The 23,929-nt window shown below is 63.2% G+C and overlaps 1 protein-coding gene across 6 annotated transcripts in view; it reads right to left on the bottom strand.

Moving 5' to 3' along the window:
• Nucleotides 1-23,929, bottom strand: part of MAD1L1 (mitotic arrest deficient 1 like 1) — a 222,584-nt gene that overhangs the window by 1,340 nt on the left and 197,315 nt on the right. For all 6 annotated transcript variants that reach the window (XM_081134495.1, XM_081134493.1, XM_081134496.1 and 3 more), the window contains one exon: nucleotides 17,696-17,886. In XM_081134495.1, the coding sequence (XP_080990621.1) occupies nucleotides 17,696-17,886 (191 nt within the window). The remainder of the gene's footprint in view (nucleotides 1-17,695; nucleotides 17,887-23,929) is intronic.

Below are 23,929 nucleotides of genomic sequence, written 5' to 3'. Positions count from 1 at the left end.
ACCCATGGTCAGAGCGCCAGCTGGCAAGGACAGGGCGGGGACCGTGACATGGAAACGGGCTCTGCCTGCTGGGGAGGGAGCACTGCGTCCACGGTGGGAAGTGGCCAGGCGGTCCAGGCTGACCACGAGACCCAGCAGTCCACCCTGCGGCACCTACCCCAGAGGAATGGCAACGCCGCACACAGACGCCTGCCCGTGAATGGTCGTAGCTGCCATGACACAACAGCCACATGTGGAAACAGCCATCAGTGGATGAATGGAAGAGCAAACCATGGTGTGGCCACCAGGGGACACGGACTCAGCCACAGGAAGGGGTGATGTCCCGACGCGCTACACGGATGGACCGCGAACAAGCGTGCTAAGACACAGGAGACCACGTCTGCGGGGTTCCACGGGCTGGGGGCTGGGCTGGGACAGGGTCAAGAGAGACGAGTGACTGCAGAAGGGCCAGCTCCTCTGTGCGGATGCAATGCTCAGACAGCAGGCGTGGAGATGGCCGCGGGGCTCTGAGTGAGCCGGACAGAGCTGAGGTGCCCACGCCGGTGGGTGACCGTCACGAGAGCTGCTTATTGAAAACAGTCCCGTCTACCCGAGGCGCAGAACCGCCCGGGCGCAGCACTCTCTCCGTGGTGCCGGGGCTCACCTGGGCAGGCCTCACACCTGTCCCAGCCTGGCCAGCCCCGCCGGTGTCCCTTCCTGCAGCCACCGCCCGAGGGCCCAGAGGGACCCTGGGAGGCCCCAGGTGCAGCGCAGTCTGGGACACGCCGGGCCAGGGCCCGCTCGCTGACCTCCGACCCCAGGGCCCCTCCCCGTGGCATCCTGCCAGCTGGGGACCTCCGGGGGACCTCCCTGGGTTGTCTTCCTGAGTGGCCCCTCTGGGCAGACCCTGTTCTGCGGCCTGTTAACATGTTTAGCCTTGTCATAGTTCAACACAAACCATTTTAAACAAAAGTGAGAGAAACCATGCTGACCTTTTCCCAAGAAAATCCTCTCGTTTCTGCCTCTGCTCAATCTGAATTTTCTCCTAAATGTCAGAGGGGCTGGTTCTCCTCAGCGGGGGAGGGGGGCAGGCGGCAGGCACAGCACAGGCTGGGGGGCAACTCCCCCCCCGAGTCTCTCACAGGCCCCTGCCCACCTAGAGGTGCTCTACTTAAACACAGCCATCCTCTGGGCCCCCCGGTCCAGCGTTCCCTGGTGCCCAGTCTGTGCCCGGCGCCCACTCTGTGTCCAGCATCCCCTCTGTCCTTGGCGTCTGCCCTGTGCCCAGCCCATGCAGCTCTGGGGGAGTGAGGTCACAGAGATACCAGCCACGCCCTGGGAGCTGGGGCTCAGCTGGGGCAGGCGTGGGGGGGGTGGCCAGTGCTGCCCTGTCCACCTCAACCCAAATCGAGGCCAACCCCGCACCTGTGACCCTGCGCTCCCCACCCCACAGAGGGTCTGTGTCCCCACAGGCCGTGGCTGCCGAGTTATGGAACGAGCCACTGCGCTGCCTGCCATCCATCTCGGCGCTCTGGCTGCGACGCTCAAATACCACCCGGTCCCCACGTACCTTGTAAATCACTCTAATTAGGGCTGCTCACTTAAACCAGAGCGCAATTTTTTAAAAAGCAAATTGCCCAGTGAGACGTGGTCATGGCTGGAAATGTTTACGGGCTTCATGCTGAGTGAGGGGCTGCGGGGCAGCCTGCAGGCCCTGCGGGGAGGGGGACGCTGGCCTGTCAGCGGCCGGCACCCAGGACCCCGGACAACTTCGTGTCATAGTTCAACACAAACCATTTTAAAAGAAGTGAGAGAAACCATGCTGAACACAAGAGGAAACACCCAGTCTTCCCTGATCGGTATTAACCTGGCACCAAACTGACATCAGCGGACACACAAAGAAAACACCCACACGGCCCGGCCGGCGTCGCTCAGCGGCTGAGCGTCGACCTGGGATCCAGGAGATCGGGGTTCGATTCCCGGGCAGGGCACAGGCCCGGGTTGCGGGCTCGATCCCCAGCCGGGGGCGAGCAGGAGGCGGCCCATCAATGACTCTCATCACTGACGTTTCCAACTCTCTCTCCCCTTCCTCTCTCTGAAATCAATAAAAACATATTAAAAAAAAGAAAACGCCCACACCAATAACTCCCGTGAGCGTCGATGTGGAAATCCTCAGCAAATACGGGCGACTTAACCCGCGACACACGGAGAGAACACTCAGCAGGACCAGGCGGAAGCTGGCGTCAGGCGCTGCGCATCCACGGCGCCGGAGAAAGGTCACGTGACCCATCAGCGGACACAGGAAAGGCATTTGACAAGATCCAGCCCTCAAATGTATCACAGCGTTAAAAGTAAAACACAAAACTTAAAACACACAGAAGAAAAATCCCAGGATCTAGGACGAAGCCAAGGAATCTTAGAGGTGACACAGACGCGCAGCCCACGCGGTGGAATAAACGGGTGGGCCGCGCCGCACAGCGCCGGCTGCGAGCCCTGGGGAGGGCGGCCCGGCCGACGTCGCACCCTGATGCCGGCCGGCGCTCCCTCACCCGCCGGTGCGCGGTTCATGGCCACAAGCCCCCCCGGCTGCGACGCCCCCTTGCTGCTGTGGCTCTCGGGGCTCCTGGAGGGCAGGCGGGAGCAGGCCCGACAGGCCCGGGCACAGGGAGGGCCGCGGTGGGGGCTCCCAGACACCCCAGGCCAGCGCTCACCCACACGGGCTTTCCTGAGCCGCTGGCCCCATTCCTGGGGGGAAGCTGGACCGCGAGGCCCAGGGCGGGTGGGCTGACTGGCGGCTGTTTTCACAGGGGCATGAAAATTGCATGTTCAGATCTATCGACAACAGGCACCTAACTGGACACAGCCCCGGGCGGCCCGGCCGGTCGTCTCCAGTTCTCCGCGGCAGGAGGGCCCCGGGGAGCGCACCCGACTGCGGCCAGTCCTTCTGGGGCAGACCCAGCGGCCTCGCCCTCGGACACTGCCTGTCCAGCTGCCGTCCCGAGGCCCTCCACCCGCCGGGCAGCCCCCCGGCTCCGCCCCGGCCACAGCTCTCCACCTGGGCCGGCGGAAAGACCTAGCGTCCGGCTTCGGCTTGACACTGGGAAGCGGTGTGACCCTGGGCACCAGCCACCTCTGCGTCCTGCCCGCAGACGGCGTGGCTGAGACCACTGGCACCTGCCTGAGGTGACAGCTCTGCCCATTCGATGAGGGCCAGGCTGCCCAGGGGCCAGGCCCAGGCCTCCCACCGCGGACTCCTCCAGAGACCAGCGGGCGACGCCCCTCACCTAGAGGCCAGGCTGGGTGCGGCTCCCCCAAGCCCTTCCTGACCCTGCCCGGGTGCATCCGGGGCACCTCGCACGCTCTGTCCAGGGCCGGCGTCCCCCCAGGCAGCGGACAAGGGCGAGGCCATGCTTCCCTGGGCCCTGGTGGCGGCCCAGGCGGACCCTGAGTGACAGGCGGAGGGGCACAGGCGGCCGGACCGCGTGCTGAGAGCGGAGCAGGACGCGGGTCTGGCGGGGAAACAGCTCACCCAGTTCCTCCGCTTTACTGTACTGAGGAAACGCCCCGCCCGCCTGTTCCAATTACACGGCGTCAGCGCACGCACCGTCCCCCTGGGTGACCTCCCAGAGCAGTTGGTGGTGCGAGGCCGGGCTCCCCAGCAGTTGCCGCTCGGCCTCCAGCCCAAGCGGTGGTCACTCTATCTCTGCAGCGCCGCCTGCTGCCACGGGGCCCCTCCGCCTCCGCGGGCGGGGGAGGCCAGCAGCCCCCCGGGCACAGGCGGGGTCGGAGGGCGGCCCCGCGTCCCAGGGCGCGGGGGAGCAGGGGGAGCTGGGGGCCTCTGCCCCCTGGTCTCCCACCCCGAGGAGCCCGTCTGGACGGCAGAGGTGCCTGTCCTCAGACGCCGCGGGACACGCTCAGGCGCCACCAGAGCCAGTGAGTGCGTGAGGTGAGGTCGCTGTGCGCCAGCCAACCGTTCACACACCAGCCACAGAGACGGTCAAGACCGACACCCTCCGACAGCACCCACGGGCCGCGGGAGCCGGCGGGACTCAGCTCGGCTAGGGCGGCACTTCCGCCCCAGTGGCCTCTGGCTCGGTGTGAGCCGGGCGGACCCCAGCAGGCCCCGCTGCTCGCACTGAGTCACGTTCAGGGAGACGTGGTGACCCTCGAGAGCCCAGAGCTTCGAGGAACGGAACCGGCGGCCACGCTGACGAGGGGCCTGGAGCGGGGCGCTGGCACTCACACTGCGCCCTCCCCAGCGCCCGCACACTCGGGGCCTGGGTACAGCACCGTCCTGCGCGGGGGACGCCCTCCCTCCCCCGCCAGACCCTCTGCGCCCGTGGGCCCCGCTCAGCCACCTCCCGCAGCCTCCTACTCCTGCGTCCCCGCGACGCTGGGCAACACTGCCCCTGGTTTTTGCGCCAGGTTGCTCGGTGTCTGTTTCCATCAGCATCCTAAGCCCCCAGCACCCTCACCCCACCTGAGCGTCTGTGGCACAAAGGACTCCTTTCATTTGGGGGCAACCTGGAGGAACAGCGAGGGTGCTCCTTGCGGGACGCAAGCTGCCTCCCTCCACCACCACTCCTGGGCCCGGCTCTGCCCCGTGCTGGGGCCTTCAGGGGGGACAGAGGGTGGTCCTGGGGGAGCAGGCGGCCCCACGAGTTTGCAGAAGGGTCTGGGTCTCAGCTTTGACGTGGGGCGTGGCAGCTCTGAGCGGCGGGACAGGTGACCGGCAGTGGGGTGTCCGCCCGCCAGACACTGCGGGAGGGATGCTGTGCCTTCTGCTGGCTCTGGGCTGACACTCCGGGGCTGCGTGGGCTTGCAGGAAGCCCCACCTCCGAGTCACGCTGGCGTGAAGTGCAGCCACCCGCAGAGGCAGGCCTGCGGCTGGAGCGGGCGCCTCGCCTGGTGCATGGACAGAGGGACTTGCAGATGCTGCTGGGGGACAGGGCAGGGGTCACAGCGGTGTCCAGAGCCACACGGAAGACACCGGACTCGCACGGTGACGCCCTGGGCGCCTGTCTCCCCGCAGGACAGGAGCCCGGGTTCCCCAGCTCCCAGGCCAGCTGCTTTGGTGGCGGCTCCATTTGTCTAGTTCTGGGGGAAGCAGCAGCTGAGGAAGCGCAGCCTGTGTGGCCTCACCCGCGCCGGGCCTGCGAGCGCTCTCCCGAGGGTGCTCCGGCGCCAGGAGGGAGGGTGCGTAGGTTCAGAAGGACGTGGGCGGGGAGGCTGGCGCAGCGCGGTCACGCTGTGGCTCAGAGGCGGCGCCCAGCCTTCCGGCCACCAGGGACCCGGGAGCACGTGCCACCCCTGCTGTGGGAAGACCCGTCATGGGCCGCGGTGGTGCCCCGCTGGGAACCACAGGTGCTCCTGGCTGCGTCCGGAGCCAGACCGATGTCGCCCCCAAGCGAGCCCACCGGGTGCCAGCCCCGCGCTCCTGCGCCATCTCCGCCCCGACCGCCCCCCTCCGCCTCCCCGTCGGTATCCACACGTCTCCGGCAGGGCTGAATCCGATCCTGAAAAGAACTTTCTTTTTTAATTAGTGCTGGTAACATCGCCGCTGTTTATGGCTTTGTAGATCTTGTGTCTCCGACACTAATGACTCACAGAGGCTTTGTCGGCTGCATTTCAACTCTGCAACTGCCGCGGTGATTAAGCGGAGCGGAAGCGTTCACACGCGGCTTCCACCTGTGCTCGGCCGCGCCCCACGGAACTGGCCGGCTGTCCGAGGCTCCAGCCCTGACCGAGGTGGACCTGCCGGGAACCAGGCCCTCGGCCGCCCGGCCCCCCGAGGCAGTGGGAGCTAGATGGAGACGCTTCACCCGCAAATCCTGGCATGGGAGGACCCTGCCCAGGCGCACTGCCCACCTCCTGGGGTCCCCTTTCCCTCCTGGCCCTGTGGACACTCAATGAGCAACCCCGGCCCCGCCCCCCACTCCTGGCACAATGGAGGTGGAGTCAGGGCTAGAGGGCAGGCCAAGCGTCTGGGTGCGAAAGCCACTCAGGAAAATGAGTCTGCACCCGAAGCCCAGGGCTCGGCCCCAGCCGCGTGCACTGGCAGGTATGCAGATGACCAGGCGCCCGAGCGCCTGGAACCTTCGGAGAGCCCAGCACCCCTCCGAGGGCAGGACCCACCGACACCTAACAATTCAAGACCCTCTGCAGCAGGGTCTGGCGACCTGCCGGCTGCCCTCTGCCTGAACCTGCGGGAGGGGCCTCTGCGGTCTCTCCTTGCTCTTCCTGGTCGGACCTGGAGGTTCTTCGATGGCCCACCAGCCACCCACGCCTCCCTCTTCTTCCCGGGACCCAGCAGGGCCCGGCCCAGCCCCAGCGCGTGCGGAGGGCTGTCCGGTGAGTGGGCAGGCTTTATTAGCTGCTGCGCCGGGGCTCCTTTCAATGCAATTGGCCGGGCGCAGTTAATGTTCTTTATTGCAATTCTATTTTAAGGTGCAACTAAAGCCGGGTGCTGCCAAAGTGCATGGTTCCCACTGGGCTTTCCTCCCCAACATGAAGGATCAGAAGCAGGACAGGGCTCCAGCTCCAGACTCATTTTCTAAGGGCAGGTTTTGCCGGGACTGGTCTTCCTGGAGAGCAGGCGTGGGCCACCCAGAGCAGGCCAGGGCGGGGCCAGGCCCCGGGCGCAGCTCCGCTGGCTCCTGCACCTCTGCCCACTCAGCCCCCGCCCTCCTGCTGCCACAGCGAGGAGGGCGCTGGGGAAGTCTGGGTTTCTACAGGGGCCCGAGCCGAGCCCACACGGCCAACAGCAAAGAGGCTGCGAGGGCGGACCTGCAGCTGGAACACGCATGGACACCGGTGCGACTTCACCACACCGCACAGCGGCATAAAGGGCTGGCAACTCTGGGACTGTGGGCTGGTGGCCGGTGCGGCTGAGCCTCACCCATGCTGGCCCAGCTCAAGCTCCCGTCCCGAGCTCTGCGTCCAGCCAGCTGCCTGCAGTCGGATCCCAGGTGCAGTGAGTGCGCACACTCCGCACAGACCCTCCCTGACCTGCGGGCGACCTGAGGGTGACAGCGCCCAACAAGTCCACGTGCGTGTCCCTGCCCCCCCCTGACCACAGCACAGGGAGGAAGTGCTTCAGTCGTGCAGGAGCTCCTCCAGATGACGCGACCACGGGTGCGGGATGACTGTGGGTGCAGGACATGTGAGCACCACCTGCTCCATCAGCACCTGTCGCCTCGAGCTTACAGACTCGTTGCATGGGGCCTGACTTATGTTACGGAATTTCTCCATCCTGGAGATCCCACGTCTGCTGTAGCTCTGCATTTTCGTTGACCAAATTCATTAAAAAAAAATTCAAAACATATCCTGCAAGTGCATGTGCTCCTTGGCCCCGGGAGTGGAATGCAAACCACCTCCCCACAGCGGCAGGGACCTTCCTGCGATTTAATTTTGAACGTGATTCTTCAAAGGGCTGGATTGTCCCCGTCTGTCCTGGGAAAGGGAAACCACTCTCCTCTTTGGGGGTGTCTGAGGCCACAGATCCCCCATCTACGGTCTGTCCTTTCCCATCGAGTAAGCGGTGGGTTCCCCAGGACATGACTCACCACGAGGGAAGAGCATGAGCCCTCATTTACGGCAGCAGAGCAGGCACGGGGGCAGTGCCGGGGGTCGGGGACGTGGGACCTCTGTCACCTGTGTGCAGGACCCCTCGGTCAGAGGGCTGTCCCGTTCTGTGCAGAGGGGGGTGTGTCCCCTACTCTCAGCCCCTCCCCGCAGCGTGACCACCCGCCTCCCTGAAGAGCAGCCTCCCCTGCCCCTCAGAGCCTGGGGGGCGCTGGGGCCAAGTGTGACCCCTTCCTACGCCTGGAGCCCAGAACGGGGCGTGGGCCCAGTAAATGTTCACAGGAGCCAACCAATGAACGTCTAGAGCCAGACTCTGTGCTTGTGGGCTGTGGGCTGACACCCCCATCCTGCAGGAGAAGGCGCCTGGGGCTGGCACTGGGAGTGGATGTCACTGTCCCAGGCTGGGAGGACCCGGGTGCCACCACCCAAACCTGGCACGAGGTGCTGAGAGCCGGCATGGAGCCAGGTGCCAGGCTGTGATTTACAAGTTAATTAAACTGAGTGGTATGAAGTACAACAGCCCCGGGTGTTTGTTTCCGGAGACCGTTTGGGAGGAAAGGGGGGAGCTAATACAACACTGCGCGAGGTGTCGCATAGGAGCAATCACGTCCCTCACCCGGCACCCGCAGCCGGCCACCTGCCACACGCACCCACGCCACCCGCCGTGGGCCCGCAGCCCCTCAGCTCTGAGCTCCTCTGAAGCATGGGAGGCGCCCAGCACCGACCCCAGGTGAGGCTCTGAACCCACCAACAGGAGGGGGCAGAGTGGTGCACTGCCCAGCACCCCCTCAGCCGGCCCCTCAGCTCTCCCAGCTTCCCCGCCCAGCCGAGGCACCCGCGTGGGTGTTGCTCAGAAAGGAAGTGGGGAGGAGGCTCTCGGTGTCTCCTGCCCCTGAACCTGTCCCAGCAAACGCAGAGGGGACAGAAACAGGCTGACGGTGCTCCTGACAGCACACGGGGGGCGCCCACAGCAGACCTGAAGTCCTTCAGGTTGGACACATAATGTGATCCCCAGGAGGGAGTCCCAGAGAGACGATGCACCTCAGGGCTGAGGACCGGGCTTTTCCCAGGGCCGGGAGGGGTGTCCTGTCCCAGGACACTGGAGGCCTGGTTGGATGATGGGCTCTGGGACTTCCAGCCATGCCCATCTTCCCTCGTCAATGCAGAAATGCAGGCGGTGCCTGGGGCAGCGGCCAGGGCCAGAGGAAGGCTCCGGGCCGGCTCCTGTCCTGACCAGACACGCAGAGGCCACCTCCTGCTCTGCACCTGTGTGGGCAGGTGGGGTGGACGTGCCAGGGGCCTGTGCCGCGCTGGGGCTGGTGACCCCGCAGAGCCCAGACTTCCTTCCTGCTCATGTTAACTACGACAGAGTAAACAGCAGTGTTTTGAAAAACGCACGTCTCTGTGATTGCTTTTTTAATAGGTTGGTTTAACGTTTGAGATTTGATTTAATTTCAACTTGGTTTTCCTCAGCACGGGGTCAGGCTGAGTGCCCGGGAATCATTACCAGAGCCCGTCATGAACGGCAGGGATCCCGGAGCACGCGCCTGTCCCCTGGGGCCACAGCTGGGAACACTTCCCTCCGAGTGGGGAGGGCGCTGACCCTCGTGTGCACGACAGGGACAGTGTCCACCTCAGAGCCCCTGCGAGGACCGGGTGAGACATGCACTCAAAGCCCAGCACAGCCGGCCAGGCACCGGTGCTCAGTCACAGCCCATCACAGCTGGGGGGGTGACTCCACGTGGAGACCAGAGGTCCCCCCACAGCTCTAACTGCCTCCGGGACACAGGCCAATGTGTGGACAGAAATGCCACACCCTGCACCCTCGCCATGCTGTTCCCGAAAGCAGCCCACACCTCCTGTCCCGTGCCTTAGGCTGGGCCCCTGCCTCTGTCCCCTCCTCCTACCAAATTCTCTTACTCTTCAAGACCCCTCGGAGCCTCCTCTGTGAACCTCCCAGAGCCTTGGGACAGCTGGTCCCGTTCTCATTCACTCTCCTATTGGCCACCCACCCGTCCACCCTACCTGTTTGTAGCTCCGTCCATCCATCCACCGTCCTGCCGTCTACCCATCTCCCCACCAGTATTTACTGAGTGCCAACTGTGCGTCAGGCACTGCTCTAGGTGCTAAGGACACCCTGCGGCAGATCAGACCCCCACTGATCCTGGAGGGGGTGTGTTCTCACGGAACAGAAAGAAACAGCAAGTGTCAGAAACGGGAGGCAGCGGAGACAGGACGGCCACGAAAGACCTGTCCACACGGTGACCTTCGGGCAGGGCCCTGAACAAAGTGAGGGAACAAACTGTGAGACCCTCCGGGGACCCAGGAGGCGGGAGGGGCAGGTCCTGGGTCCTGGGGTGGCCGGCGGCCAGAGCGCCTCAACAGGGACTCAAGGCGGAGCGTGTGGGAGGCGTTGAGGCTGGAGAAGGGCTACAGGCAGGACCGCCCGGCAGAGCCGCCGCTTTTTGGTCCCCTGTGCCTTCAGCATCCCCTGCAGCTGTGGCGGACATGGGCTGACCAGCGGATCGGCCGCTCAGTCCCAGCTCCAGCCTGGACGGCGCTCTCCGACAGCTCCCCCTGCAGCCGGTGGCCCGAGCGCCGCTCCTCACCCTGCCAAGGCTCTGCCACGGAGACAGCCACGTCCCTACCCCACAGACCCCAGCCGGCAGGCCCGGAGGCGGCCGAGCTCCCTGCCGCTGCCGCTCGGGCCTCCTGCCTGAGCAGACAGTGACCACCACAGCGGGCAGCCCACCCGCGGCGGTGCCACCCAGGCCCACTGTCGCCGTCATGTTTTCCTCTGAGTCAACTCTCCTTAGTCACTTGAATACACTCAGCTTAGAAGGACGCTTCACGTCGCCACAAGGCAGAGGGACACGCAGACAGAGCGCGACTGGGAGGGCAGACTCAACAGAAACAGAACGTGGCCCCGGGCCGTCTGCCCGAGGCGGCTGCGCTGTCAGGGGGTCCTGCCTACAGGGCTCCGTGAAGCCGCCTCCTGTCTCTTGCATCCGAGCTGGAGGCCCAGGATGGAGACCAGAGCCCCGGCCTCCACCCGCCCCCAGCTCTGTGGATCCCCGTGAGCCAGCTCAGGGCACTGGAGGCCTCAACACACGGCCCACTCCACCCCCACGCTCCCTCCGGTCTCCTCGGAAAAAATTGCTTTAATATTATTTACAAAAGTGGAGTGTGGGGGAGGGGCCAGACGGGCAGATGAGTCTCTTTATGACACAGGAGGAACTGAGAACCTGAGGGGGGACATTCAATATTAATAACATCACCTCGGTGAGGAATCGGCCTCCTGGCACCTGGAGCGGCGCACACAGCTCCCCTGGGAAGGCCTTCCACAAACTGCAATGTGAACTAATTAAGTTTGCACAGTTAATCAGGACTGGCTGCCTCGGAGAGCGTCCACAACACTCAGACGGCCTGTGAGCGGAGCCAGTGCCCTAGGCAGGCAGACCGCGGAGTCGGCACGGAGGCAGAGCACAAGCCCCTGGGCCAAATGTGGGCCAGCATGAGGGGTGCTGGAGGTGCCCACGTGGCCAGGGGTCCCTGGGGCTAGCCCTGTGATGCTGGGGATCCAGCAGTGCCCAGCATGCGCTCTAAGAAAATAGAAGGGTGCTGAGCTGACTGCACAGTCATTGTAACTGGGAGAGGCACCGATTGCTGGGTGAGCTCAGGCATTGACCAGGAAGGGAGAACATCTGGTGACCACCCCACCTGTTCCATCAGCACGGGCCTGGGCAAGGCGAGACCAGCCAGGGGTGGCCACGGCAGAGCTTCTGACCCTTTACAGCCAGTGGGAGTGACCCAAGGGGCCTGCATCCTGCCAGCGCTGGGCTGGGAGCTCTGCAAGGCGGCGGCAGCCGGGCAACTGAGGAGGACCTGGCCTCCCTCCTCCCCTAGAGGGTGGCTGGGCAAACTGCAGCTCCCCAAAGGCCCAGGGACCCAGGCCCCTCCTTCTGCCCAGTTGGAGATCGCTCATGAGCAGGCCCCAGGGCACCGGCTGGAGGAGGGGCCTTTCTTTTGCCTCTGTCCCTCCTGACCCCCCGACCCCCCAGCCCATCAGGCCTGGGCTCAGAACCCCAGGCATGCTGCCTGCGCGTGCGTCTGGCTGGAGTGCTCCTGGGGGCCAGGGCGGCTCACTCAGCCTGGGCTGGAGCAGTGACCCGCAGGAAGCCGGCGCTGTGGGCCAGAGAGAACATCGCTCTGCCTGGGCTGAAGACAGCCGGGGCTGAAGACACTGAGGACAATCAGTCTGGGGGCATCGTGGGCGAGTGTGAGCCGGGGAGACCTGTGCATCCTCCTGGCCCTGGCAGGACACAGGGTGGGTGAGCAGGTGGGTGAGCACCAAGTGGCGCAGGCACGGGTCCAGGGCAGGTGCTTCAGGCTGGGGGGACAGGCAGGTGCGAGAAGCCTCGCAAGCACCAGAGAGGAGGTTGTTCCAGGAGCCTAGCAGTGTGGGTCCCATGTGTGCATGTTCTGTGTGCTCTGTGCCCAGGCCATGCACATGCACAGACCTGGTGCACGTCTGATAGTTACACACTGAGTGAGACAACAAGGAGCCTCAGAGCAGCGTGGACTAAGCTGTTCCCAGCATGGTTCAGCCAAACCCCAGTGTGCTGTGGAGACAGGTCTTCCAGGAGGTAAGGAAGGTCAAGTGAAGTCATGAGGTGGGGCCCTGGTCTTTCAGGACGATGTCCTCCTGAGCAGAGGAAAACACGGGTGCCCTCTGCCCCACCTGGTGTGCGCACTGACGAGAGGCCACAAGAGGACACACAGAGAAGGTGGCCACCTGCACGCCAGGAGGGTCCTCACGGGAGACTGGGGCGTCTGATCTCCAGGTTGAGAAAATGCACATGGCCAGGCAGAGCGCCAGCCTGCGGTGTCCTCCATGGCAGTCTGCGCTGACCAACACAGCAGTGTCCACAGCAGGGTCTTAAGTTGGCGAAAACCCACCATGCTGCCCTAGCCGGTTTGGCTCAGTGGTTACAGCGCTGGCCCGTGGACTAAAGGGTCCCAGGTTCAGTTCCAGCCAAGGACATGTACCGGGGTTGCAGGCTTGGTCCCTGGCCCCTGTCGGTGCACGTGCTGGAGGCAAACAATCGATGTGTCTCTCACATCAATGTCTCTCCCTCTCCCTCCTCTCCCTCTCCCTCTCCCTCTCCCTCTCCCTCTCCCTCTCCCTCTCCCTCTCCCTCTCCCTCTCCCTCTCTTCCATTCTCTGAAAAGCAATGGGAAAAATACCCTTGGGCGAGGGTTAGAACAACAACAACAAAAGCCAACAACCCCACCACGCAGGGACACAGCCCATGCACGTTGCAGACATGTGCTCAAGCATGGACGGGGCAGGCATGGCAGAGAGGGACACGTGGTCAGGGTGGCTGGTGGCCTTTGTGCTAAGCTGGAGCTCAGGTCTCTGACCACAGGCCTCGCCACTTCCAAGCAGCACAGCAGCCTCTCTCGGAGGGATGGGCCTGGAAGGTGATGTCTCACTAGCAGAGTTTTCTTAGCCCTGGAGTAAAGGCAGATCTAGACAAATCATACAGCTTGAAAGGATCTGTTGACCAGAAGAAAGCCCAGCACTGCTCAAAAGAAGACACTCGATGGCATCCTGTTCATGTCCATCACACAGAAAAAATGATCAAACATGCAAAAAAGAAAACGTGACCTATAACCAGGAGAAAATCAGCCAATGAGAGTAGGGCCAGGCATGATGCCATTCGCAGACAAGGGCTTTAAAAGAATAGTTGTAAATATGCACAAAGATACTAAAGAAAACATAAACACAATGAGAGTGTGACAGCTGGCATCCAGGATGGCCCTAAAGATCTCGCCACTGGTACTCATGCCCTGTTCAGACTCCTTCCGTCCTGGGCCAGGCTGGTCTGTGCGGAGGTGACCGGTCACGTCCAAGGCAGGGTGGTGCACTGGAGCTTCTGCCTGGGCTCTGCCTCTGGCTGGCTCCATACCCTCTGGGGGCAGCCGGCTGCCATGTATGAGGACACACAACTAGCCCCGCGGAGAGGCCACACGGTGAGGAAGTAAAGCTTTCGGCCAGAGCCACCCGAGTGGGGCTGAGAGCAGACCCTGTGGACCTCACCACACCTTCGGGGGACCACTGCCCGGCCAGCAGCCTCGAGCAGAGACCCTGGGCCAGGACCACCCTGAGCGGCTCCTGGACTCCAGCCTCTCAGAAACAGGGAGGCAACACTGTTGTTCAGGATGTTAAATTTCACAGTAATTTGTTACACAGCACAGATAACTAAAACAAAGGGAGAAATTAAGATATAAAAGAACCAAATGACCTTTAGACAGGAAAAATACAATATCTGAAATGAAAAACTCACTGGATGAGATTAAGCAGATTAGACGCGCCGCGGGAAAAGGTCAGTAAACTTGGACACAGCCACAGGAACTGTCCAGGCCAAGCCTCAGAAAGGAGAGCCTCTGTCTGTCTGTCTCTGTCTGTCCCTCTCTCACACACAGGGACGGAGCATCAGTGACCAACAGGCTAACACCAAGGGATTTTATCTTATTATTTTTTAACCCTCAGCTGAGGATGTTTTTTCTATTGCTTTTCAGAGAGCGGAAGGGCGGCGGGGAGGGAGGGAGGGACGTCAGTGTGAGAGGGACACAGCGACTGGTTGCCTCCTGCGCACACCGACCAGGGCCGGGGGTGGAGCCTGTAACCGGAATCGAACCCAGTGCCCTTTAGTCTGTGGGCCGACACTGTCCTGAGCCAAACTGGCCAGGGCGACAGACTTTCTACAATTGCTTTTACCACCAGGAAGCCACAGGTGCTGCAGGCAGGTGGACGGCAGGCAGACTCCAACCACCTGAACGCCCTCAGACCCTGGACACAACGCGGGGTCTCAGGACAGACAAAGGGGTGGGGCCACACAGGGTGGAGGGCCGCCCGCTCCAGCCTCCCGGGATGGCCCTGGCTTCAGACAAACTCCTCTTTTGACACGAAGGCCAGAGGTGTGGGTAAAGCTTTCCAGGAAGCCGCCGCCAAGGACGCGTCCTGGGGCCAGCCCACCCTCTTCAGAGCTCCAGGCCCACCGCCCAGATCGGGAAGCTGCCGGGCCCTGCTCAGCCATCAGGAGGCTGGGGAGGCCGCAGCGCCCGTCTTAGGCCCTTTGCTCTCGGCTCAGCCCCAGGCAGCCTCTGTCCCGTCTCTGCTGTGAGAACGAGGGAGAAAGGCCAGCGCAGGCCTTGACGCTCAAGCCACAGCCGTGGGCGCCGGGAGTGCAGAGGACCATGCACCATCAGTACCCCAGGGCCGGGTGGCCCCCAGTGTCTTGGGGGTGGGCTCCAGGTCTCCATGTGACTGGGAGAGCCGTCCTTGGGGACAGGGAGGCACCTGCTACTCACAGGAGTGGTCGGGCAGGTGGGCTGTTTCCGGACGCCCTTGAGTGGTGAGGGGCTCCTTTCAGGGCAGGGCGGGGCCTGCTAAGCCCCAAATTCCTCCCTCCAGCCAAGAGCAGTTGCTATGGCAACCCCCAGGTGCCAGCAAGACAAGGCCATGGAGGACTCTGGGCCAGGCCACATGGACGTCCCTCCCTAGAGCCCGAGCATCTCTCCTTGTCCAAGTCCCTCCTGTTGCTCCAGGCACCCCCGCTCCAGGGGAGGGAGGTGGAGGAGGCGGTGGCCTATCTGTCAGTCGCTGCGAGTTCACAGGCTGTTTTGACGGGAAGAGCAGGCCCTGGACGGTGGCGTCCACACCCACGGCAGCAAAGGGAAACACCTCCTTGGGAACCACGGAGCCTGTGCCAACGTGCCCCAGCTGCCCGCCGGTCCCCTCAGCAGGAGCCCCGACTGTGCCGATCATACGCTTCGGCCTGGGGCTGAGAGGGCCCGCAGCCGGGCCACTGTGCTTTCTTCCCCTTGCAGCCAGAGCTTCCTCCCGGGTAGGAGGGAGGGGACGACAACTTGACAACTTGTGAGCCAGGGTGAGAGACGAGGCACCGAGCACGACCCTCCCCCCCACGGAGCTTCTGGAACCGCCATCCACCTGCACTGCTCAACAGCATGGGAGCTGCAAGAACGCGGGCTTCCCTGGGAACTGAAGGCCGGGCCGGTCTCTCGGAGCTGAGGCGGCGGGCGGGGGTGATGGCAGACGCAGTCCGTCCTCCACGGGGCCTGGGCTGAGCCCAAGCCCTCACTTCCCCGGCCCACGTCGGCGGAGCCCACTCAAGTGGAACACAAGCAGCTATTTCTAACTCTGCCGTCAGCCCCCTTCCTGCCTGAAAAATCATCTTTGGGAAAATAAAATAAACTGAAGTGGCCAGGAGGCTGATTTACTGAGCTCCTGCCCAGCAATGCAGCCGCCACTGGGGTGGGCTGTGACGCAGCACGGGGCCTGAGGGTCTCCCGTCTCCCGTCTCCCGACCTCAGGCTGGCCTCCGCTCCTATGGCGTCTCCGTTAGGGCCCCGGCTGACGCTGAGATCCTTCCTCGTGGCTCTGAGGAAGGGGACCCTCTGACCCCAGAGGGCGTCTAGACCAGCCCCTCGTCTAGTGAGTGTGTGACCGGCCTGGGTGCACACTTGGGTCGGGAGCTGCTCAGGCACAACAGGACTCTCAGGCCCTCTGGGCTGCTGGCTGGGTCCCTGCAAGGCAGTAACTATCTGCAGGCAGAGGTGGGACTTGGGCCCTGAGCTACCTCAGCCCCGTGTTGGTCTGCTGTCGGCTCTCGATTAGTTTTTGCCCGTCTGTCTGTCTGTCTGTCTGTCCCATATGTCCTCAGGGAGCATCAGCACACCAGGCCTACAGCTGGCGGAGGGCAGGGGCATGGGGGTGCGGTTCCTCTGGTCCCTGAGCTATGTCCTCGGGGCAGGGAGGTGACAGGTGGGTCGTCAACACCCTGGGTTCCAGTTCCCTGGTCAGAAATTTCCTGCCAGAAGGCTGGACAGCTCCAGACTTGTCCTCTGGGCACCGAGCAAGCAGGCGGTGTTCCCAGGGGTCCCACAGAGGAGCCGGGAGACCAGTGCCCTGTGCTGGGGGCTGGGAGGAAGATCTGCTCCGGGAGCCAGGCTCCGAGGGGGCCCCTGACTGAGTGAACAGTGCACACCATCGCAGAGACCCGGGGCAGAGACCCTGGGCTTGCAGCCAGCAGGGCAGTGCCACAGCCATTTCCAGGGCCCAGCACTCTGCCAGCAGCGGCGGAGAACAGAGGCCACAGGCGGGCGCCCAGGAGGCCCGGCAGCGTGCAGCCCGCTCCTTCACCACCCTGCAGGGGGCCAGGCACCCGGAGGAGAGGCTTCAGGAGGGCCCAAGCCCGTGGGGGATGGGGCAGCTGTGGAGGGGCTCTCCTGCCCTTGGCCTGGGGGCTGCAGTGGCCGTAGGGGTCAGTTTGCTGAGAGAAAATCAGGATGCCAGGCCTGATTCTTTCACTCTGCCCTCGACTGCTGCTGCTGCCCCACCTGTGGCTGGAGCAGATCCTGCCCAGGGCGCCAGGGCACCGGGGACTCCCAGGGGGCGCAGTACGGCTCACACATCACAGGCTGCCCCCACTGTGTCTCCCATGGAGACCCCCAGGAGAAGCAGCAGGGTGTGCGCTTGGGTGCTGCCCTGACCTACTCTGTCCTTCCTGGGGCGGCCCGGCCTCCCTCACAGGCTCTGCCCGCCCTCGGCAGTGACTGGCACCCGCCGTGCAAGGCTCTGCTGCTTGTGGCCACGCCAGGTCCTGGCTCTCGTGCAGCCTGCTGTCTGGCATGGACGTCAGGCTAAGGACAGGGTGCACTGCCCCACTTCGTGACTGAGCTGGGCAGACACAGGCCATGGAGCCTGTGCCCTCCTGTGGGACAGGTCCCAGCCCTGGCTTCTCAAGATAGGCACACGGCCCAGAGGGCCAGCTGCACAACACTGGCTTTCACCCGTTAGTTCAGCCCCTCCGTGGGCAGTGCCGACACTGGACGCCCCCCAACATTCCCTGGGATGAGACGACGTAGTCACAGGTGAAGGTGTCCCCTCCCTGTCGTGCTTCTAAGAAGATACTCAGCTGCCTTCCAGAGATGACAGCTGTGCAGCTGCAGACGCACATGGGGAACTTGGACGTCTAGTTACACCAGCGCCGTGCCCACCTGGACCGAAGGCGCAGCGGCCCGCCCCCCTCAGCGCAGGGCCTACCTTGAAGACCAGGCAGTCATCCTTGTGCTCGGCGTACATGGACGTCAGCCGGTACTGGCTCTCCCTAGTGATGTCCACCTGGTAGCCCGTGAGCGTGTAGCACACCTTCCGGAACTCCTGGACCTTGGTCTGGAAGACCTCCTTGAGCCGCTGGTTTCTCAGCTCCGCGCTCTCCACCTGCTTCCTCAGCTCTGCGGAGAGAGTGGGAGGTGAGTGCACAGGCCTTAGGAGCAGGGGGCCAGGGTCGGGGTCTCTGGCTGCAGGGTGGGGAGAGGCACCTGCCACAGGTCAGCACGCCTTGACCTGTGCTTACCGCCCAATGGGAAGGACAAGCCGACCCACAGCCTGGCTGCTTACAGCAATGACACTGTTCTATGAGAAGCAGTAACTAGAGAGTAGCAACTGACCACCAGCCACCTGCCCAGCTCAGTTCCAGACCCCACTCCTGGTCTGGCTCCTTTCAAAAGGTTTGGTTCTCGGCTGGCACTAAAAACGGGCCCAGGTCAGAACACACAGGGGGCGATGAGGTGTGGACCGCCCCACGTTGCAAACTCAGGTGGGAATGCTTGAAGGAGGGCCACTGACAAACTGTTCACCAGTGCAGTCCTGGGTCCCAGCCCCCCAAGCGGGCAGTTGACAATTGCTCCCAGCCTGTAGTGAGTCCCTGCTGGCCAGGCACCCGCAGGGTGAGAAGCAGTGATCATTGGAGATTGTGGATCCTGGTTCCCTGGCTGGCCACCCGGAGACCACAGGCTCCCTCAGTGGCAGGTCTGGGCAAGACCCCGGGGCCCATGGTTACCCCGGGCTGTACTCACTGGCCACCTGCCACGGTTACGGTCACATGGGAGAAGCCAGCTGTGCCAGGCCACCAGGAGGACAAGCAGCGATGAGCACAAACCCTCACCCAGGTGCCTCCCCAAGGATTAAGCCTTGGTTTATCCCCATTAACGAGCGAGGCCGGCTCCCTGAGACACACACAGCTGTCTCAGCAGCCAGGCGCTTCCTGCAGCTCCCGTCTGGCTGGACGGGGAGTCCCTTCATGGACCTGGGGATGCCCAGGCGGGACGGGAGGGAGCCCAGCAGCTAAGGGCTTGAGCAGTCAGTCTGACCTGAGCCCTGCCCTCCCTGTGGGCTGAGTCCCAGGGCCCCCACCATGACAGGGATGGCAGGCCCTTAGGCTAAGCCATAGGCACGTGGTGTGGCCACTGCCTCCCGTCCAGCAGGGTCATGTCAGCAAGTTGAAGAGCAGCAGACTCAGTCAGGGCCACCTCCTGGAGGAGATGGGAGGGTGAGGGACAAGGGGGCCTGCATTCCAGGGAGAGATGCCACAGAGACCTCCCAGCCCACCCCACCCTTCCCACCTGCCACTTGAGCCCATCACTGCCCCCTCTGGCCACTGGGGTTCATGCACAGGAAGCCACCTTTGGGGGCTGTTGCAAGGACCACGCCAGATCCTGGGAGGCAGAGTGTTGTGCAGGTACAGGCTCGGCCCCCCACGGCAGCTCAGTTAGCTACAGGGCTATGAGGCAAGTGCAGACTCCCTGGTGTACAAAGAAGGACCCTGAGATTTACCACCTGGCCACAGACACGTGGCACAGGCAGAGCTGTCGGAGCCAGGACCAAACTCTCCACAACCTCGCTGCCCCTCACACACTCCAGACGTACCAGGGTCTGAACACGCACCCACTAGAGCGCCTGCTGCTCTGTGGGCTGCCTGGCATTGGCTATGCTTCGGTTCTGAATGGGGGACCCTGATACTGGGACCCTGTTCCTGCCACCCTCTCCACATGCAGGGAGGGGCCACGCCTGGCACCTGTGCACCTGCCCCCTTCATCAGCACTCCCATGGCCCTGGTGGACACTGCCATTCTGGAGTGGAGCCTCTTCACTGGGCGTGCTGGGCGGAGCCCTTGATTAGTCAAGTAATCAGACAAGAGGGCAACTGGCAGCTCTGACCACAGTGCTCGTCCTGGAGCCATGCGCCCGCCCACCCAGGATGGTCCATCTGCAGGAGAAAACCCCTCTTAGCAGGAAGAATCCACTGGCCTCGCTTCTGTGACGATATTTCACCTGTCAGAGGCCGCACAGCCTTGAACGGCTCTCAGGCGTCTGATGGGGAAAATTAAATTTTGGCTGTCACTGCAGCCTGACCTTGGAGAAGGGAACCGTCTGCTGCCACAGATATTCCAGTGCTGCCTGTTCCGCGGTTCACAAGTCCTACAGGTGGGCGGGCTCAGGTCCAGAGCTTGGGCCTCGCTTCTAGGGGAGCCAAGCCACCCCCTGGGAGGGAAGGGAACGGCCACGTGCACTCTTAGGGGGCCAGGCACCAGAGCCCTGGGACGGAACTCACCCCTGACCCAGGGTGGCCCTCACACCACTAAAGTCTCATGCTGCCCTTGGATGGGCAAGAATATGGGGCTTGGAGAGGGGAGGTGCTCAGGCGACGGGGCCTGGGGGAGGCCTGAGGGTCTGCCCTACAGGTGAGGCCCACGGGTGCAGCTTGCAGGCAGAGCTCACCTCAATGACGGGAGTTGAGGGGGGAAGCAGTGAGCTGCACTTTCAGGGGGGCCCAGCAGTCAGTGTTGTGACCTCTCCATTACTCTTGTAGTTCAGATGCTTACAAACAGGGATGAATAACTCACATGACAGTTTGGGTTAAATAAATAAAAGACGGGCCTCTGCCTTGAAAATGCCGTGGCTGTGACACAGCCTCTACGAGTCCTTGGGGCCCAGAGGCAAGGGCCAGGCACCCCTGGGGTTGTGGTAACCACTCTGCACCCACCCCAGCTGTTCCATCAAGCCTGGCAGCTGCTCTCGGGTGGACCTGCTGGTGAGGACACCCATGGGCAGGCAAAGCTGCAGAGCACAGGGCCCCACCTCGTGTGCTCTGGGAGCGCAGGGTGGTCGGCCTGGATCAGGTTCAGCTGGGGGCCCTTGCTGAGGCCAGTGCCCAGCCTGGCCACGCCCTCCCGTCCTCCCTCTCCTTTTTGGATCCTGCCTTCCGTCCACACTGACCAGGGACACTGCCCGTCACCACCTTCCCTATCTGTGCCAAAGCCTGCCCTCCCCAGCGGTCACCCTCCCCACACCTTGGGCCCTGCTCCCCTCTGCAGCCTCTGCTTGGGCTCTCTGCATGTCCTAGTGAGGGACGAGGGACAAGGGACAGGGAGGGACGAGTGGGCGTCAGGGAAGGAGGGCCGATGGCGTGGAGGGCAGGCAGAGGCTGTGCAGGCGGGGGTGGTGGGGAGGTCAAGGGCCAGCGAGGCCTGGGCTCCTGGGCCGCACCGGCTGCTGTGACAGGATATGTGGCCCAGGCTGCCTCCAGCCCATCCAAGGGGCCGTCGGGCGGCTGCCCTCACCCCTCCTCTACTATGCAGCCCTAATACCTGGCTTCTCCGGACTTGCAGAGTGGAGGATGCAGAACAAAGATGAATCGACGCTGTTGCACAAAGGCTGGCGGGAGAGGAGAGTGCCCGCCCCCGGGGCAGGTCGGGATGACGCTGTGTTTATGGCACAGTCTCTGGAGATCTGGCTCACGGCCCGAGACCTGGAGAAGTGTCATCCTGGAGAGGGGCGGGTGGGGGGATGAGGGACAGAGGCAAGGAGGTGTGCGGAGCCAGGACGCGTCGGGCCGGCCAGCCCGGTCTCCACGGGCGCCAACGCGAGGTCCTACTGGCGCCTGTTCCACTAGAAGCACGCGCGTCACAGCGAGCCACCTCCCGATCAGTGTGCGGGCGAGAGGCAGGGAGGGAAGGTCCCTGCTCACATGGCCCACGTGGGTCCTGGCCCTGGGAGGAGCCAATCCCGGCACTTCCCTCTGAACTCTTTACTCCTCGGTGCGGTAAGGCCACACGCAGACAAGACGGCGGAAAACACCCAAAGGTGCAAATGGCTATTAGAGGGCGGCCACGGGGTCAGCAGGTCCACGTCCCTCCTTTCATTGGACCCAAGCCGTGCCCACACTTGAGCCCAGCCAGCCAGCACAGTACCACGGCCAGCCAGGCAGGGGGGAAGGCGCAGGGTCTGACCCTGAGCTGACCCTACTGACCGCTGGCCAGCCCTGTGCAGCGGCTGCTTTCTGGGTGACAGCACACCTGCCACACCCACACTGCACCTGGGCCCCTGCCTCCATCCTGGGACGTCTCTTCAATGGTGGGGCATCAACGGGGCCCCAGGATGGGGGGCCGGACTCCAAGGCCTCCCTCGGCAGTCACAAAGCTCTGAGCAGCCTCGGCCCAGGCTGGCTTTGGGGCAGGATCAGGGCCTCTGTGCTCTGGACTCACATGCCTCTCTCTGCCGTGTCTGGCCCTGCCCTGTGCGAGGGCCCACAGCACCTGGACAGAATTAGAAGCGCCCAGGAGAAGCTGTCCCCATGGCCAGCAGCACAGCTGCGCTCTAGCTGCTCTCCTCACCCAGCTACGAGATCTCGTCTCTGGGAAGAGACCTGTCATGTTGTGTGGCACCGTGTCCAACATTCATCATAACACAACACAGAATTTAAAAATTCGTTATTGCTCTTTCCTCGGGGACTGTGAGCTCAGGGAGGCATGGCCCAGGTCTTTCTGTCATCACTGTGTCGGGTGCATGGCAGGGAGCCGGGAGCATGGCAAGTGCCACGGCCGCCTCTCCACAAACCCTAAGTCACAGCCCAAGAAAGCTCTGCAGCCAGTTTTATCAGGGGTAAAACATGGCCTCCCTGAGATGCAGCGGATGGAACGTGTTTGTCCTGCTCCGTCCGTTGAGGACGGTGAGGGTGGGGCAGCCGCAGCCGCCAGGGGGAGGGGGGCAGCTTGGCACCTGCCTGGCTCGGCGGCTCACTGCTGGAGAAGCCCCCCTGCAGGACACTGAAGGGTCCACACCTGCGCAGGGAAGGGGCGGGAAGGGCACCTTGGCAGCAAGTCACACTGCCGTGCCCCAGCCCGGCTGACCTGGGGCCCCATGCGGTTTACATCTGCGCCCCCAGACGGGGCGATGTGCCAGGTCTGCCAACTAATGGTCCCCGCCAACCATTCCCACTGCTGGGTGGCTTTCCACCCACCTCTGTCCTGCAGACCAGCCTGTCACTGGGGGGGAACTCCAGTGTTGAGACTGAAGTGAGGCCACACAGGAGCAGCTGCTCAACGTGAGGGGCTGGCTCTGGAGGAGATGGGGGAGGCAAAATATGTCCCTACACATCAGAAGGGTGTCCCGGGGGAACAAAGTCAGTGTATTCTGAGGTGGTCCCTGAAGTCGAACACGGACCAGGAGGGGACCCGCCTCTGCTTGGCACATCCCTGGGTTACTCTGTGTGGGTGCTGCAGAGGCCTCACCCCAGAGGAAGAATCGTGGCAGCCATATGCTGGGAGGCGCGAGGCCTGAGGTGGTGTGGCTGGGCGGCCGACTTGGGCCCTTGAGTCCCTGTGGCAGCGCTCCTGGGCCTCCAGGCTGGCGGCGGGGACCGTGGGCTCTTCTCTGGCCCAAAGCTGGGCCATACTTCTGCACTTCCAGGGCTGATTTATTCATGCCTTGTAACTCCTAAACTATCTCAGTTTTACATTTTTAAATATTTAATAATTAGGCATAAAATATTTATGCAATTTTATCAGCAGCTGTGGGAGTCGGCACTGTAGTGCTATGACTGGTTTGGCTCCAGGTCCTGGCTGGCCATGTGGAGGGAGGAAGAGATGGGCCTAGGGGCTGGTCTGGGGACCCTGGACACAACACACAGGAGAGCAGGCTGCTTGGACATGGCACAAGCATCTGCTGGGCTCCTCTTGGAGGCTGCCTTCCCGTCCCAAGTCCAAATTCAGGGAGGAGCCCAGGTGGCTGGCAGGCAGCAAGGGGCACACGGCCAGTCTGCAGAGATACGCGGGTGCTGTGCCAGCTGGGCAGCTCCCCTGCACAGCACCCAGCAGGGAGGCCTTTCCGAGAAAGGGCATGGCAGGTGCCACTATCCCCAGCTGTGGTATCAATGACACGTGGATGGGACCCCACTGTCCACTAGCCAGAGCCTTCTGCCACTGGAGGGGGTATCTGTGCCTGAACTGCCTGAAGCCACAGGCCCCTGGGCCACAGTCTCCATTATGAGACTGTGTTCCCCGCTGGGCCGGAAATTGCACGTTTTACACCCGAGAGAAGACACTCGCCCTGGAATTATATGCAGATGAGCGGCGCGTGTGCCCACCGCCTGGCTGCCTGGCAGATGCCGCCTGGGTAAGTTCGGGGCCAGCATTCACACAGGGGCATCTGTGTGATT

This window comes from Miniopterus schreibersii, assembly GCF_964146895.1.
Source record: "Miniopterus schreibersii genome assembly, chromosome: 4".
NCBI lineage: Eukaryota > Metazoa > Chordata > Mammalia > Chiroptera > Miniopteridae > Miniopterus > Miniopterus schreibersii.
The sequence above is the reverse complement of the archived record's forward strand: the minus strand, read 5'-3'. Positions and strand labels throughout refer to the sequence as shown.